Raw genomic sequence first — 15,921 nt, 5'->3', positions numbered from 1 at the left:
TCAGACCTTTTGCCAGTACTTACATTTGAGTTTTTTTCTCCAGGATTATGAGAGCCTGAATTTCAGTATTTTAAAGAAATGCTACAATTTGAATTCAGCAGTTACAGCATGAAAAGTGGACAGGAATCTAAGATACAACAAGTCTGTATCTTAGGAATTCCCGCTCCCATGTACCTGAAAGTGCAGGAGGCACACATGGTACATGCAGGGTGCAACAGGTCTCCAATCTGTGTGGAGATTTAACTTCTCTGAGTTAAAAATTCTCCGCACAGATTTAACTCAGAGAAGGATAATTCCCTCCTGTGAGGCAGCTGGGCACTCCCCCTAAAGGAGCTCTCCCAGCTCTGCAATCCTCAAGCCCTCTGCAGGTCCTGTCACCAGACTTTAAATGCAGGACCCTGCTTGTAAACAAAGCCCAAATTACTCGTGGATTTAGTGGTAAAACCCCTAAATTATTCAAAACAGAGAGACACATGGAAGGTGCCACCAGGCCTTGCAATAACCCAGGTGCAGGAATGTGGAGAAGGAAAAGTTCAGATCTTGGGAGTGACCCTGGGCCAGAGCCTTCTCTGGTTCTGGGGTTGGCTCAGCCAGAGGGAGCCAAGTGCCCATGGCCAGAGCTGCCACTTGGGAAGGTGGCAGCTTTGGCCAGGTGTATTCACCCTCAGCACTCCTGCCAGGCCAAGCCTGCTGTCAGCCTTTGCCACTGGGCTCCTCCCTGAAATGATCCAGCTGGGCAACCCCGACATCCCACAGATGCAGAGGGACATTGTTCATTGACACTGCCCACAGCAGTCAGCACTTTCCCTGCAGCGTGCCTGCCCCGTGACTGCTCACTGTGCCCACTGACCTGGGCCTGGTGGCGCTGGGATCACAGCATTGCACCCTGTGGCCCCACAGCAGATGTGAAAAATGTGTATTTTATGATTGGCTTTTCGTAAATGTTAAAATGAATATTATAAGTGTTGTGTTAGAAAGCTATGCTGTATTCATTCTCTTAAGTAGTGTGTTGAATATAGTTTTAAGTTATAACATAATGTTAAAATAGAAACTATGCTATGTAGGATACTTTTTTTTCTAAAGAAAGGACTCGCACTGAGATAGCAGCCACAGGACACCTGAATCTTCCAGAGAAAGAGAATTTATTGCTCCATTAGCAGAAAAAACTCACTTCTTCCTGCCTCACTCAGCTCTGAAGGCGCTGTCAAGATTCAGAGGAAGAAGCTGACACTGACCAGACAGAATCCTGTGTTTGAATGGAATTTATGCACCATGTATGAGGTGTATGAATATGCAACAGGCTGTTGCTTTTAAGGGTTAATCCTCTGTTAACGTGGGTCCTTGTTCAGGCTTATTTTGCCCAGAAAGAGGTACCTGGACTGCCCATAACTCTTTTCTTTTATTGTCTCATATTGTCCTAAATCCAAATTGTCCAAATTTTTATCACTCTAATTATATTACTATTTTTATAACCATTTTATTACTATTAAACTTTTAAAAGTCTAAAAAACAAGTTGTGTTCTTTGCGCCGTGACGTCACGACGCCGCTCATGACGTCACGACACCGCTCATGACGTCACCCACCGCGGCGCGCGGGGCCCGCCTCTATCATCAGCTCCGGGGCGGGGCCGCGCGCGGTCTCCAGGAGACGTGCGCGTGACGCGGGGACGGGAGCCGGCTCGGGTCAGGCGGCGGCGGCGGCGATAGCGACAGCGGCAGCGGCGGCAGCGGCAGCGGCGGCAGGTAATGGCGGGGAACGGGACGGAACGGGACGGGGCTGGATATGATGGGAACGGGATGGGATTGGATGGGGTGGGGACACCGGGCTGGGCTCCAGGTGCAGCCGGGCCGTGGCGCGGCGGCGGAGGCGGGAAGGCCTCGCTCCGTACGCCCGGCCCGGTCCTCACGGCTCCTCTCCGCAGAGGCCGCGGCGGGAGCGGCGCCGCCATGGGGGAGCTGTTCCGCAGCGAGGAGATGACCCTGGCGCAACTGTTCCTGCAGTCCGAGGCCGCCTACTGCTGTGTCAGCGAGCTGGGCGAGCTGGGCAAGGTCCAGTTCCGCGACGTGAGTGTCCCCGGGGCGGTGGCGGCACCGGGAGCCCCGCGGGATCGGGACCGGGACCGGGACCGGTGGGGCGGGCGTTTGCTGAGTGCCGTGTCTCTCCCTGCAGCTGAACCCCGACGTGAACGTGTTCCACCGAAAATTCGTCAATGAGGTCCGGCGGTGCGAGGAGATGGACCGAAAGCTCCGTACGTTCCCGCTGGGGTGGATGTGGCTCTGACTCTGCAGCTTTTGGTTAAAAAAGTAAAAATAAAAACCCAGTGAAGGCAGGCCGAAGCTGCTGGCAGCGTTTGGAACAGAGCAGAGGGGTGTTAAAAACACCAATCACTCGTTTTTAAAATTTTAAAAGTTTAATAGTAATAAAATGGTTATAAAAATAGCAATGTAGCTAGAGTAATAAAAATTTGGACAATTAGGATAATATGAGACAATAAAAAAAAGAGTTACGGACGGTCCAGGTACCTATTTCTGGGCAAAGTAAGCTCAAAAAAGGACCCACATTAACAGAGGATTAACCCTTAAAAGCAACAGCCTGTTGTATATTCATACACCTCATACATGGTGCATAAATTCCATTCAAACACAGGATTCTGTCTGGTCAGTGTCAGCTTCTTCCTCTGAATCCAAAAGTATCTTCAAGGTGGGAAGAAGTGAGTTTTTTCTGCTAATGGAGCAATAAATTCTCTTTCTCTGGAAGATTCAGGTGTCCTGTGGCTGCTATCTCAGTGGGAGAACCTCATTCCTTTCTTTAAAAATTATCCCACATTCACAGTTTATATTTTAACATTATGTTATAACTTAAAACTATATTCAACACTACTACTTAAGAGAATGAATACAGCATAACTTTCTAACACAACACATATAATATTCATTTTAATATTTGTGAAAAGCCAATCATAAAATACACATTTTTCACAGGGGTGAGGGCACAGACAGGGCTCACTGCCTCCGGGGATTCACCTTCCCCTGGACAGATAATTCTGGCCAAAACACACCTTAGAATAGGAGAGGAAGGAATCAGCTGCTGCTGGGGCCAGGTGCAGTTTGGGGGAACTGTTGGACACAGAAATATCTGTAATTAACACTTTGAATGTTGTCTCTGCAGGGTTTGTGGAGAAGGAGATTAAAAAGGCAAATATTCCTATCATGGACACAGGTGAAAACCCAGAGGTGCCTTTTCCACGTGACATGATTGACCTGGAGGTAATGATGTGTTAAGACTTGATTCTGGATGGAAACAGGGGAAATTGTCTCTGCGGGTTGATGCTTGCAGGATTTAGTGGTAGGGGGACATTAACTCAGTCTCCAACTGTCCCTGTGAGCAGCTCTGCCAGCTCACATTGTCCAAATACAGAACTGAGAGTCCTCAGTAGGAATTTCACCACCCAAATGAGCCAAAAACTGCTGGAACCACATGGTTTATGGTGGTGGGTCATAAAGTTTATCACAGTTTTGTTGATTTGAAGAAACTCGATCAATCCAGTCCATAAAAGTCTGGCTGAGTTTGAGAAGTCTGCAGTTGCCTGCAGATGTGGATCTGTGCCACAGCAGGCTGGACATGCACCTGTAAATCCTGTAAAACCTGTAAAATGCAAAATGGGTGGGGATGTGAAGCATCTCACTTGCCTCTGTGTGCTGACAGACTGAACAGCACTTAATTATGGAATTAAGTCCTTTTTCTTTCTCCTTTTCACATCTTCCAGGCAAACTTTGAGAAAATTGAAAATGAGCTGAAAGAAATCAACACCAACCAGGAGGCTCTGAAGAGAAACTTCTTGGAGCTGACAGAATTAAAGTTTATACTGCGTAAAACTCAGCAGTTTTTTGATGAGGTCAGAATACCGGTGGGGTTTAACACTTGGGGAGCTGGTTCTTCTCACAGAAATTACCATTTTTATTCTCAAATATGTTTTAGTTGCTGTTTTGGACAGCAGGGTCATTTTATGCTTTGTTTGAGAAAGCTGCACAAGTTGTTTTCCATTTTTCATGCAGTACACAGAGCTACCCATGATTTACCTCCCACAATGCTGATTTGGGCTTGTTCTAGTTAAGCAATGGTTTGTCTAAGAATTGTGTAAAATAATTAAGATGTGAGTGCTTTTGAAAGCACATCAACAGCCCCAGAATTTGGTGCTACAATGAGTACTGTCCCCAGTGGGTCAGAGTTTCTTTGGTGCACGTGCAGAGGACTTAAAATGGAGCTGAATTTCTCTTCAGCCTTTAAAGTTTTATGTGGGGACTTATCAGGGTCACAATACAAAGTCCACTGAAGTAATAGATAAAGTAATTAATTAATTGAGCCTTTGATCAAACCCTGAAGCTTTCAGAGGTCAGTTGTGGAGCAAAGCTGACATTTAAAGTCTTGGACATTTTGTCAAATACCATCTGGGCCAGGAACTGGCAACTTCCACTGGACCTGAGAGCAGCTTCTCCAATGTCATTCATGGCACTGACATAAATCCTGCTTGGGAGAAGACATAACCCTTCCTTGTAAAGCTGAAGTATCTCAAGAGTCTTGGCAGTTCTCTCTGAGAGCTCCTGTGTGTTTTTAAGGACATGTTTTTGCTGAATAGATGTCCTGTTTCCTCTAATCTCAGGATTTGATCAAAGGATTCTTAACGGAAATGGCTCCTGGTTTTTACAAGGGCTATTGTCAAGTGGAGCTGGACTCCTGCACACTTCAGGCCATTTATCTAACAGTTTGTTTTTTGTTGTTTTGGCACAAGATATTGCCTGTTCAGGCACCAAGGTTGGTGCTGTGCCAGTCATAGTCACTGCTGACACAGACAGTGCTGCTGGTGTGAGGGCTGCTGGGTTGTGGGGCTGGTTTTAGTACAAAAAAACCCTTTGTCTTTGAGTGTTGGATGTTCATTTACAAGTGTCCCTTGGACAAACAGGATTAACCTGATAATCCATTACTTTCCTGTGTTAAAGTAGCACTGCCTATTCTGAGAACCATGTAAAACCAAGTGCTGAGCACTTCTATATCAAGAATGAATCCCAAACTGGTTTGGGGTGGGAAGGACCTTAAAGCTCACCCCCATCCACCCCCCTGCCATGGGCAGGGACACCTTCTACTAGATCAGGTTGCTCCAAGCCCCATCCAACCTGGCCTTGTTCATTACTGTCCTCTCTGCCCACTGCTCTTCTTCATCTGTGGTGGGATCAAGCTAAATTTAAAGATCAAAATCAATTTTCTAAACAGTCCATGGAAGGTCACCCACAGCCTTACACAAAGCAGCCACAGAAAGCTTAGATATGACCTGCTTCTCTTTCTCAACATTTTTCTGTAGTGATAAAACAAAACACACCAAATAACACGTGCTGCTCTACATAAAAGCAAACAGAACAGCTCACAGGTGATGTTCAGTAACATGTAAGTGTGGACAGTTTAAACCTGCCTCAGCTTTCTGTGCTGAGGGGAGCCCGAGCAGCCCAGAGCTGCCTCTGCTCACCATCCCAGAGTGGCCAACTTCCTCCATGCTGCCCTTGCACAGCACTTTCAACACTTGAAGACTACAATAACTTGTAATTAAGACTGTGTTATTCATAGTAATGAGTTGCACAAGAAATGGCTGACTCTCCAATTCTTTCATGCCTGGCTTTTGCTCTCCAGACTTTGAACACGGTGGGAGGGAGGGTGGCAAAATGTGCCCTTGTTCTTCCTGTGACCATTCCAGCCCAAGCAGCCATTTCTTGTTCCAACACACCATGTTGATGATTATGCTCCTTTTCTCAGTCTTCTTGTCCTTGCTTATGAAGAGCCATATGAGCTGGAGATTTCTCTGAGAGCTTTGCCCAGAGTGTGAGCGTAAAAGAAGACTGGAAAAGTAACGGTTAATGGCATGCAGTCCCTTCTTCCTCCCTCTGACTCTTCTGCCATCTGCTTTTCTCTGTTTGCTTTGCATCTGTCACTTCTGTCTGGCTCTGGGTTAATAGATGGTGATATGAATCCTTTTTAGTTCTTGTGAACGTTGATTTTTGTCCTGTTTGTGACCTGGAAGGGGCTTGAATTGTATGGGTTTGCACTGGGCATCCAGAAATGTCACAGGGCAGGACTGCAATCATCAGTGGAGAAAATGAACCTTTTTTGAGATTAAAGGTGCTGATCTGGATGCTGATCAGGGGATCAATAAGCAATTTAAAAATGTTTAATTATGAAAGCTCTTGTATTATGCTTCTTGATTGCCGTCATGGAAATGCTCGGGAGATTCCAAACCTGAACGACCTTATCTAGTAAAAACTACTCCACAATTACTCTGACATTTCACTCATTGCTGGCAAAAACTCATATTCAAAGTAGATTTCCCAGAATCCTGTTTTCCTGCACTGGAACTGGATAGTTCTTCCATTTCCACACAGTCTCAATTTTTTACTTCTATTAAATCCCCCAGCAGTGTTTTAGTTATCCTTCCTGCTGCAGAGCTGCTGCTGCTGTGTCATTTCCTTTCTAGAATCATTGTGCTCATCAAATCAGAGTTGTTGAGAAATGAATTTAAGAAACATGGAGTTTGTAATGCAAATAATCCTTGCAAAAGAAGGTTTTCTTTTAGTTAAACAGTCTAATCCACATTTATTTTAAACTGTTTTGCTTTGTAATTCCACCCCCTCTAAGCAGGAATTGTCCTGAATAAAGGACACGTAGTCCAAATGGGCCAAGCTAATTTTAAACATATATAACAAATTCTCTCTCAGGTGAGGCAAATCCAAAGGTGTCACATTGTCCTTCCTTTTTCATGAGTCATCTGCTAAAATGTGCTGCACATCACAAAAGATTATCACAAACAGTGTCTTGGTTACTGGAAATACAATACAAGCCTCTAACAATTGTAACTTACTGTTCTTCAACATCCTGAAATCGAGATGTCAAACAGTCACTCGGATGTTTGGTCTGTGTGTTTCATTTTCAGGTACCAAACTTTCTTATTTTAGTTGTGTTCTCTGTGAACTGAATTTCCATTCAGTTTTTGATGTTGCAACAAGTCTCCTTTAAGCTGAAAGGATCAGGAATTCCTGTGTTGCATTTCCAAGCCGAGTGAAGGGCTCCCTCCCTCATGTAACATCCCAAGCTGCAGCAAGTGTGTGCACAAGCAGTTGAGCTGCTTTTGGTGTCAGCCTTGCAAAAACTCTCTTGTATGTGGCAAACACTTTGATTTGACAAGCAGGTAAAGTGTTGGGGAGATTTTCACTCTGACACAACTATTGCCCAAATACAGAGACTGGGGCTAAGTCACTGCACTTGCCACAGGTTTTGCAAGGCTGTGTTCTGTGTGTGTGTGGGTGTGATGTGTCCTTGGGTCAAACTCTGCCTTCCAGTGTGATTTAACAAGTTCCCTACATGGCTTTGTGGAAAAGACCTCCTGCATTGCACAGAGGGTGGACTTTGGCCCTCTGGTTGTGCTCAGGAACTGTAATCTTTGGCATTTAATTATATAAGCTGCAGAGGTAGAACTAAATGTGAGGCGGGGTTGAACAAGTGTGAAGATGGCGCACAAGAGGATATGATTTGAGCATCTTTGACCTGAATTTCTGACACTTACAAGCCATATTCCTAAGAATTTTAGCCTGCAAATTGGTTGCAAAAAAGGACAGTGTAAAACTGCCCTGTTTTAGTGCCTTGCTGGCCAAGAGATTGGCCATGTTGCCAGCCTGCTCTGAGCAGTGTTTGTGTCTGATGGTGAACCATAAGGACAAATTAATATCTGGGGAAATACATGAGTCAAGTGTGTTTCTCTGGTTTGTGCCATTAAAAATGGTTCTTGGGAACATCACTTGTGTTTAAAACTTGAATTATTTTTTTTAATTCTGCCTTTCTTCAGACTTATATATCTACCAACCCCTTTGTTGCAACAATCCTCAAGCCTTTCTCGTATGGAAGCCCTGCTGAGCCATTCCATTTTCCCTCTTGTTTTTCTCCTTTCATTTGTGATTCTTGCTGTCTTTTCAGTCATCTTGTTCCTCTTTTTGCTGTCTTACGTTTGCTCTTCCTTTTCTTTCCTTTCTTCTTCTCTTTCTTTGTCTCCCACTACTATCTCCTGGCTCCTCATTCCCTGCATGCCACTAACTGGTTTCATTAGATATTAATTGATTTGTGAATTCAGGCTGAATTGCATCATCAGCAGATGGCGGATCCAGACCTGTTGGAGGAATCCTCTTCACTCCTGGAGCCGAGTGAGATGGGAAGAGGTGCCCCGCTCCGACTCGGGTAATTGCAGTTCAGGATTGCTGGATCAGGGATTATCAGCCTTTGGAAGCACCAATGCCTTGAGCACAGCTGTGGAAACTTTCCACACCAAGCAGATGAAAGCTGATCTAAAACTGGCTGTTGCTCTCTGCTCTTTTCCTGGGGAAAAGGAAATATTCACTTCCCAGTTCATGTTTGTGCTTCGCAAGTTTCTCTCTGCAGTTAACAAACTGTTTCTCTCAAGTTTCTCTCTGCACCAAACAGTTAACCCAGTTTCTTCTGTGTAAGCCTATCTGTTTGTTTCCTCAGACATTCTGAGCCCTCAGAGCTTTGTTGAAAGTTGTAGCTACTGTGGGCACATAATGGTCTGAAATAACTGTATAGTTCTACATCCTCTTTATCAGCTGCTTCCAGGCTTCCTTGTACGTGTGGAATACTTTATCTGGACATGGGGTTTGGTCCAGTGAGGTCTGAGGCCAGGACATAGTCACTGCCAGCCATGGCTGTTGTAACCCTTGCAGCCAGTGTACCAGGACTGTAGGGGAATGAAGGCTAGAAACTGGATGTCTAAATATCTCCTATAAGCAGTGATTTATATATTTTGTAAAGCTTATTTCATTCTGTTAAAAAACAGAGCCTGTGCTGTAGTGCAGTTGTTTTGTTGTGTATTACCTCTGTGTGTTTAGAGGACCTTCTATTTTGCTTGATTCACAGAATTAACAGAATCACTAGGTTGGAAGAGACCTTCAAGGTCATCAAGTCCAGCCCATTCCCTGACACCTCAACTGAACCTTGGCACCCAGTGCCACATCCAGGCTTTTCTTAAATACATCCAGGGATGGTGACTCCACCACCTCCCCAGGCACAACATTCCAGAACTTGATCACTCTTTCTGTAAAAAACTTCTTCCTAGTATCCAACCTATATTTCCCTTGTCATAGCTTGAGACTGTGACCTCTCGTTCTGTCAGCTGCTGCCTGGAGAAAGAAACCAACCCCCACCTGACTACAGCTACCCTTCAGGAAGTTGTAGAGAGTGATAAGCTCACCTCTCAGTCTCCTTTTCTCCAGGCTAAACACCCCCAGCTCCCTCACCTGTTCCTCACAGGGTTTGTGTTCCAAGCCCCTCACCAGCCTCGTTGCCCTCTGTTGTATTTGTGTTGCCCCCAGACGAAGGAAGGAATGATGAATCTGACTCCATGTTCTCAGAAGGCTAATTTATTATTTTATGATACTTTATTATATTAAAGAATGCTATAAAAAGGATACTTACAGAAGGCTAACAAGATAATAATGAAAACTCATGACTCTTTCCAGAGTCCTGACTCAGCTTGACCCTGATTGGCCAATAAGTCAAAACAATTCACATGAAACCAATGAAACAACCACCTGTTGGTAAACAATCTCAAAACACACTCCAAAGGAGCAAAACACAGGAGAAGCAAATCAAATAATTATTGTTTTCATTTTTCTCTGAGGTTTCTCAGCTTCCCAGGAGAAAAATCCTGGGCGAAGGCATTTTTCAGAAAATATGAATGCGACAGCCCTCCTCAAGAACTAACATTAAAACAGGATTATTATAGCTTTCATTGTGGTGCCAGCCCCCAGTTTCCAGCTGTGCTGGCTGTGGGGGGGTTCAGGTGCAGTCCCTCAGGCTGTGCTGTTCCCCTGCAGGTTCGTGGCTGGCGTGATCAACCGCGAGCGCATCCCCACCTTCGAGCGGATGCTGTGGCGCGTGTGCCGCGGCAACGTCTTCCTGCGCCAGGCCGAGATCGAGAACCCCCTGGAGGACCCCGTCACGGTGAGGGAGCTTGTTCTGGTTTAGGGTAAATTTGAGAGAAAACCTCCAAAAAAGGGACCCACATGGCCTCTCCCCCCAAACAGCTAGCTCAGTTAGAGCATGAGACTCTTAATCTCAGGGTCGTAGGTCTGAGCCCCACGTTGGGCGCCAAAACTTGTTCCGTTTTAGGGCAAATTTGGGAGAAAACCTCCAAAAAGGGGACCCACATGGCCCCTCCCTGCAACCAGCTCGCTCAGTTAGAGCATGAGACTCTTAATCTCAGGGTTGTAGGTTTGAGCCCTACGTTGGGCGCCAAAATTTGTCCTGGTTTAGGGTAAATTTGGGAGAAAACCTTCAAAAGGGGGCCCCTCCAGAAAGAAAACCCACACGGCCCCTCCCTGCAACCGGCTAGCCCAGTTAGAGCGTGAGACTCTTAATTTCAGGGTCATGGATTCAAGCCACACGTTGGGCGCCAAAATTTGTCCTGGTTTAGGGTAAATTTGGGAGAAAACCTCCAAAAGGGGGCCCCTCCAGAAAGAAAACCCACATGGCCCCTCCCCTGCAACTGGCTAGCTCAGTTAGAGCATGAGACTCTTAATCTCAGGGTCGTGGGTTTCAGCTCAGTAACAGCCTCTCTTTCTCATGTGAGGCTGATGTGTTCCCTTGTCCCCCCAGCCACTGGTAGCTGACCTGTGGAATCATCTGTCTGCTAGGACAGACTTTGTTCTTATTGTGCAGAACTTCCTTAAATTGAGGTTACACCTAATGTAATTATTCTTGAAACATTATGTTAAAATTTCCTAAGTAAGGTAGAACAATAACTTGTCAACAAATGCAGGAAAGGGGCCCTGGCTGCCCCCACAGACACAGCTGTGCAAGGAATGTGCCTCTGGTCTCCCTGGGAACCACACTGGTTAAAATCCACATTTTATTATCTTCATTCACCCTGTTGGCTTGATTCTGTTGATGAGCTGACTGCACTAAGTGCTGATAAAATCTTTGTTATTTTTGGAGATCTTACCAGGTTTTCCTATTTACTGGATTGTATAGAATCAATAATGGATAACCTGGGGCATTTTGCTTCAGTGAACACAAATACAGTGCAAGTATTCTGTACTGAGGCTGAGAAAATTGCCCTCCTTGTGACTGTTCAGTGTTAATCAGGAACATTCCTTAACCTGCTGTGCATATCTGAGCTCTGATGGACACACTCAGTGAAAGGAAAATTAGAATTCTGGTAATTAGCCAATGCTAATTTCTACAATTCTTTCCTTTGTTCTAGGGGGATTATGTGCACAAGTCTGTATTTATCATCTTCTTCCAAGGTGACCAGCTGAAGAACAGAGTCAAGAAGATCTGTGAAGGGTATGAAAGTCTGTAATTGAGAGCTGGGCAGTTCTCAGTTATTTGAAACACACTGCCATGACTTTATATCGATATTTCTCAACTCCCTGTTTCACAGTGGCTGCAGGAGCAGATATTAAATGTGCCAGAAGTAACTGAAACACATTGTACAGTCACACTTGCCACTCCCCAGCCTGTAATGCTCAAAGTACACAACTGCTGTGCTAGGGAATGCAAAAAACCAAGGCAGTGCTGATTTCTGGGCAGGCCTGATGGACATCAGTGGGATATTCTCACAGTGGAGACAAGGACTGCTTCTGTCAGCAGTTGCACTGGTGTGGCAGCATCCCCCCCTCAGCTGGGTGGCTGCCCAGCCTTGTGACGGTGCCTGAAGACACTGGCAGCACAGGGAGCAGAGGATTCTCTCCCGCTTCTGTTTTCTTTAGCACTCAGCTTCTGCTTTGGCCTAAAGCACTTCTACTTTTCTGTTTTGACTTATTGGCCCCCTTTGATGTAGGGGCTGGAGCTCTGCTTGGCAGTCTCTGCTGATCAGAAACTTCTCTCAAGGTGCCTCTGGCTCACCCCTGAGTGATTGATTTTCTTTCCATCTCTGTCACTGAGGTGCTTCCCTGTCTTCCAGGTTCCGGGCCTCCCTCTACCCATGCCCAGAAACACCTCAGGAGAGGAAGGAAATGGCTTCTGGTGTCAACACCAGAATTGATGATCTTCAGATGGTAAAATAACTGGGGGCAATGACCTTTCTTTGCTTGGTTGTTGGTTTGGGTTTTTTTTTAATAATGTGGTTGAAACTTATATTGAGAAACTTTGGATCCTGTTAAAACAGGAGGATTTTGCCCCTGTGACATGACCATATTTTCACCTTCAGGTAGCTTGAGACCAGCAGTGCAAGAGAGGTCTTTGGAGACTGCTCAGTTGTTTCTGTGTCAGGATTTTGGATGGGTGGAGGGCTAAGCAATTTATTATAAACAAATAATTACAGAGAACTGCATACCAGGGAGAAAAGAGGAACTCATGTAGGGAGATCCCGTAGAGCATGTTGTGTAACTGCCTGCTTCAGCTGCAAGTACTTTGAAACCTTTAAACTTTTTTCAAGCTGAGATGCAACAATGTTAACATTAATTTAGCTCTTCCTTTTTCTGCCTGTCTTTATATTTTCACATTGTGCTGTCCTGAAGAGCTTCTGCTTTACAACTAATCTCTTGTGCAGCAGCCTGGGTGTTGGTAAAATGTTATTAGTGCCCAGATCTCGTGGGTGCCACCTCTGAAATACCTTGTGCTTGCTTCAAGGAAGAAAGGCAGTATGTGATAATGTAGAAAGATTTAAGGGATTTGAAACAAAAATGGAGAAAAGTTCAGAAGCTAAAAGGAAAAAGGGTTGAATATGACCTACTTATTTGATACAGAAACTGTCTCAAGTAGGGAGTTGTGCAGTGTAGCTCAGAAGATATTTTAAGATATTTTAAAGACAGGAACTCAGAAGCAATGTAACTGCTGTAAACTGCATGTGCCTTCTATCCTCACTTTCCCTGCAATCTAAGACTTTCCACTCTGGAAATCTGACTTGGCCTGAGTTTGAAATGTTCCAGTTGGAAAACACCCTCAGTAGGAAACACTTTCTCCTGTTCCCTTCAGTAAACAAGTCTTTCAGGGTAATTAGTGTGTTTTTTCAAGGCAGCACACCCTTTACTTGCAGAACTCTTCTCTGCTCTTTTAACCTGGGTGGAGGTAAAACTGTTCCCTCTGATCTTGGCACAGTTAAGTGTTTGAAATAACCACTGACCTTGGAGCTGAAAGAGGAAAATAATCACAAAGTGTCCCTGGAAAAAGCTGTTAAGTTTTTCAGCACAGCTAATTACTGTGGGGGCTAATTACTACATCCCAGACTGCAGGCGTGGGGTGGGAGAGCAGGCTGGTGGTTCATCCTCTGTGGGAAAGCTTCTCTTGTTGGTGCACCTTGATCTTTGGTCCATGATTTGGCCTCATCTTTCTCCTGCTTGTCTGAAAGGTGCTGAACCAAACTGAGGATCACCGGCAGAGGGTTTTGCAGGCAGCTGCTAAAAACATCCGCGTGTGGTTCATCAAAGTGAGGAAGATGAAGGCCATTTACCACACCCTGAACCTGTGCAACATCGATGTGACACAGAAGTGCTTGATTGCTGAAGTGTGGTGTCCTGTTGCTGACCTGGATTCCATCCAGTTTGCCCTCAGGAGAGGCACTGTGAGTAAATGCTGTGCCTGTGGCAGCACCACATGGGCTCCTTGTTCGTTGCCTTTTCTGTGTTGTGAGCCTCTGAGCACCATCCCCTTGGGCTGCTGGAATCACAGAGAACAGCTTGTTTAGCATGCAGGAATGATGGCTTGGAGAGAAAAGAAGTAACAAATACGTTGAGAGAAGCTTAAGGTTCAGGTGAAGGCTGGAATGGTGAGGATTTTACTGTGTGTGATGCTTAATTACCCTGGCTGGGCTCTGTAGTCCTGGTGTCTGGATAGAGGAGCTCTCCAGGATATTGGCAAACTCACCCTCTGCTCATATAGTCAAGAGAGTTGAGTTTCTTGAAATCCTTCCACCTGCAAGATTTGTTTTCTTGTCTATCCTACACAATATTCACATTTACTCCTGCTGCACAAGGTGGAGAGCAGTGGAGTCCTGGCAGCCTTCCTGAGCTGCTGCAGTGTCTCATTGTGCAAGCACACTGCAAACACTCAAGCCTGCAGTTTTCCAAACAGGGACAGCTGTGTTGGACTTCATCCTCCAATGCTCTGAGGGTGGGTTTGCTGATCTTTCCTTTGTTTTTCTCTAACAGGAGCACAGCGGATCCACTGTCCCATCTATTTTAAACAGGATGCAAACCAATCAGACCCCACCCACATACAACAAAACGAACAAGTTTACTTCTGGCTTTCAAAACATTGTTGATGCTTATGGCATTGGGACATATCGGGAGATAAATCCAGGTAAATTCAGACGCAGGAAAGTCCAAGACTTCTGTCTCAATTTTTTTTAGTTGTGATGTTTATCTGTATTGCCTGTCCTGTGTGGAAATCTCTAATAGAGAATTCTAATAGAGACTCATCAGCTTTCAGTAACAGAGGGGAAACGGGGGAATTATATTTGCTAAATTGGGAATGTTGTCTTTTCCCTTACAGCACCCTATACCATCATCACCTTCCCATTCCTGTTTGCTGTGATGTTTGGGGATTTTGGCCATGGGATCCTGATGACTCTGATTGCTGTTTGGATGGTGGTGAGGGAGAGCAGGATTCTGTCCCAGAAGAGTGACAATGAGGTAAAGTGGCAGATTGTGCTGAGCTCTGCATTTCAAACAGAGTTGCAGCTTGGTTTACTCCCATCCTTTTCCCCTTGAGTTGACAATGCCCATTACTCCTCCCTTGGAATTTTTGAAGCACGTGGACAAGCTGGGAAGCCTGAAGAGCACACACACACACTAAGTAGTGTAATTTCATAAAAGTATTGAGTTCCCTTGATTTTTCCTTTTGTATATTTATAAGAAATTATTAATTTCAGTTGTCTGAAGGAAATTATCAAGTATAGTAGGTAAGCTGGCGTAAACAAATCACCCCAAATTTAGCTGGATCATAGTGGGGTTTAGCCACTGCAAAACTTCCAGTTCCTGTATATATGTATATCCCATCCCTGGCATTTTTTATATCCCATCCCTGGCATTTTTCCTATTTGCTGCTCAAGGTTGGTTTTGCTGGCTCAGGGCTGACAGGAGCTGAACCAGAGTTAAGATACACTGGCAGGGCTGGAGGAGACTGGCAGGGTCTGTGCTCCTGGTTCCAAACTCTTGCTGCCAGCTGGGAGTTGCATCAGGCAGTGCAGTTTGTCCTCTCCAGCTGCTCCTGGGTCCCCTGTGGAGATCCATGCTGCCCCTTTATCCTCATTATCTGTGCTGCTCTGCTCCCTCTTGCACCCTTAATCCCTGCCAAGGGTAAACAGGGATTTTGGGCTCTTGGTTCATGTGGCAAATGTTTGTCCCACAACAGACTGATTTCCCTGGTTTGGCTTTAGGAGTGACCTTCCCTTGTTGGTTCTCTGCTTGTTTTTTCTACCTCCATCGGGATTGGCATTGAAGGCACTTGAGACAATAGTTCATGTTCAGACTCAGGTGTTTATTGTTTCTTATCAATGTTGCAGTCTCACAACCCCGAGTTCTGCAGCCCTTCATTAGCAAGGCACAAAATGGCCAACAATCTCTTGTTACAAGATCTTTTAAGACTAAACTATCCAATTAAGAAATAGCACCTAGATTATTTTCCCTTTTAACCCAATAACTGATCACTCAAAGTCTGCAATGTGGACTTTTCTGTCCAATTACAAAATACCACCCAAACCCATGAAGAAGAAGGAAGAAGAAGGTAAAGAGGAACAACCTGTCTCCACCCTAAAACCTCCATCTTGCTTCATATTTATTTCTATATTCTAAATCACCAAACTCTTTAAGTTTTCCACCCTGTGGTATCACACACTTCTAACCAGCTACACACCCATAATCCCAATGCTGTTA

At 45.1% G+C, this 15,921-nt stretch overlaps 1 protein-coding gene across 9 annotated transcripts in view; it reads left to right on the top strand.

Annotated features, from left to right (window-relative positions):
• The first annotated feature begins 1,582 nt into the window (after positions 1 to 1,582).
• Positions 1,583 to 15,921, top strand: part of ATP6V0A1 (ATPase H+ transporting V0 subunit a1) — a 30,654-nt gene continuing 16,315 nt past the window's right edge. For 5 of the 9 annotated variants that reach the window (XM_071450806.1, XM_071450805.1, XM_071450809.1 and 2 more), the window contains exons 1-12: positions 1,583 to 1,743; positions 1,923 to 2,064; positions 2,171 to 2,249; positions 3,170 to 3,267; positions 3,768 to 3,896; positions 8,166 to 8,269; positions 9,922 to 10,048; positions 11,310 to 11,392; positions 12,012 to 12,105; positions 13,398 to 13,610; positions 14,197 to 14,347; positions 14,540 to 14,679. In XM_071450806.1, the coding sequence (XP_071306907.1) occupies positions 1,948 to 2,064; positions 2,171 to 2,249; positions 3,170 to 3,267; positions 3,768 to 3,896; positions 8,166 to 8,269; positions 9,922 to 10,048; positions 11,310 to 11,392; positions 12,012 to 12,105; positions 13,398 to 13,610; positions 14,197 to 14,347; positions 14,540 to 14,679 (1,335 nt within the window). In that variant the 5' untranslated portion in view covers positions 1,583 to 1,743; positions 1,923 to 1,947. The remainder of the gene's footprint in view (positions 1,744 to 1,922; positions 2,065 to 2,170; positions 2,250 to 3,169; positions 3,268 to 3,767; positions 3,897 to 8,165; positions 8,270 to 9,921; positions 10,049 to 11,309; positions 11,393 to 12,011; positions 12,106 to 13,397; positions 13,611 to 14,196; positions 14,348 to 14,539; positions 14,680 to 15,921) is intronic. The other 4 variants (XM_071450808.1, XM_071450807.1, XM_071450804.1 and 1 more) reach the window with 2 other exon arrangements.

The sequence above is a fragment of the Agelaius tricolor genome, unplaced genomic scaffold (genome assembly GCF_023055355.1).
Source record: "Agelaius tricolor isolate 1412-34295 unplaced genomic scaffold, bAgeTri1.0.p SCAF_31, whole genome shotgun sequence".
Taxonomy (NCBI): Eukaryota; Metazoa; Chordata; class Aves; order Passeriformes; family Icteridae; genus Agelaius; species Agelaius tricolor.
This window is presented reverse-complemented; position numbering and strand designations above follow the sequence as displayed.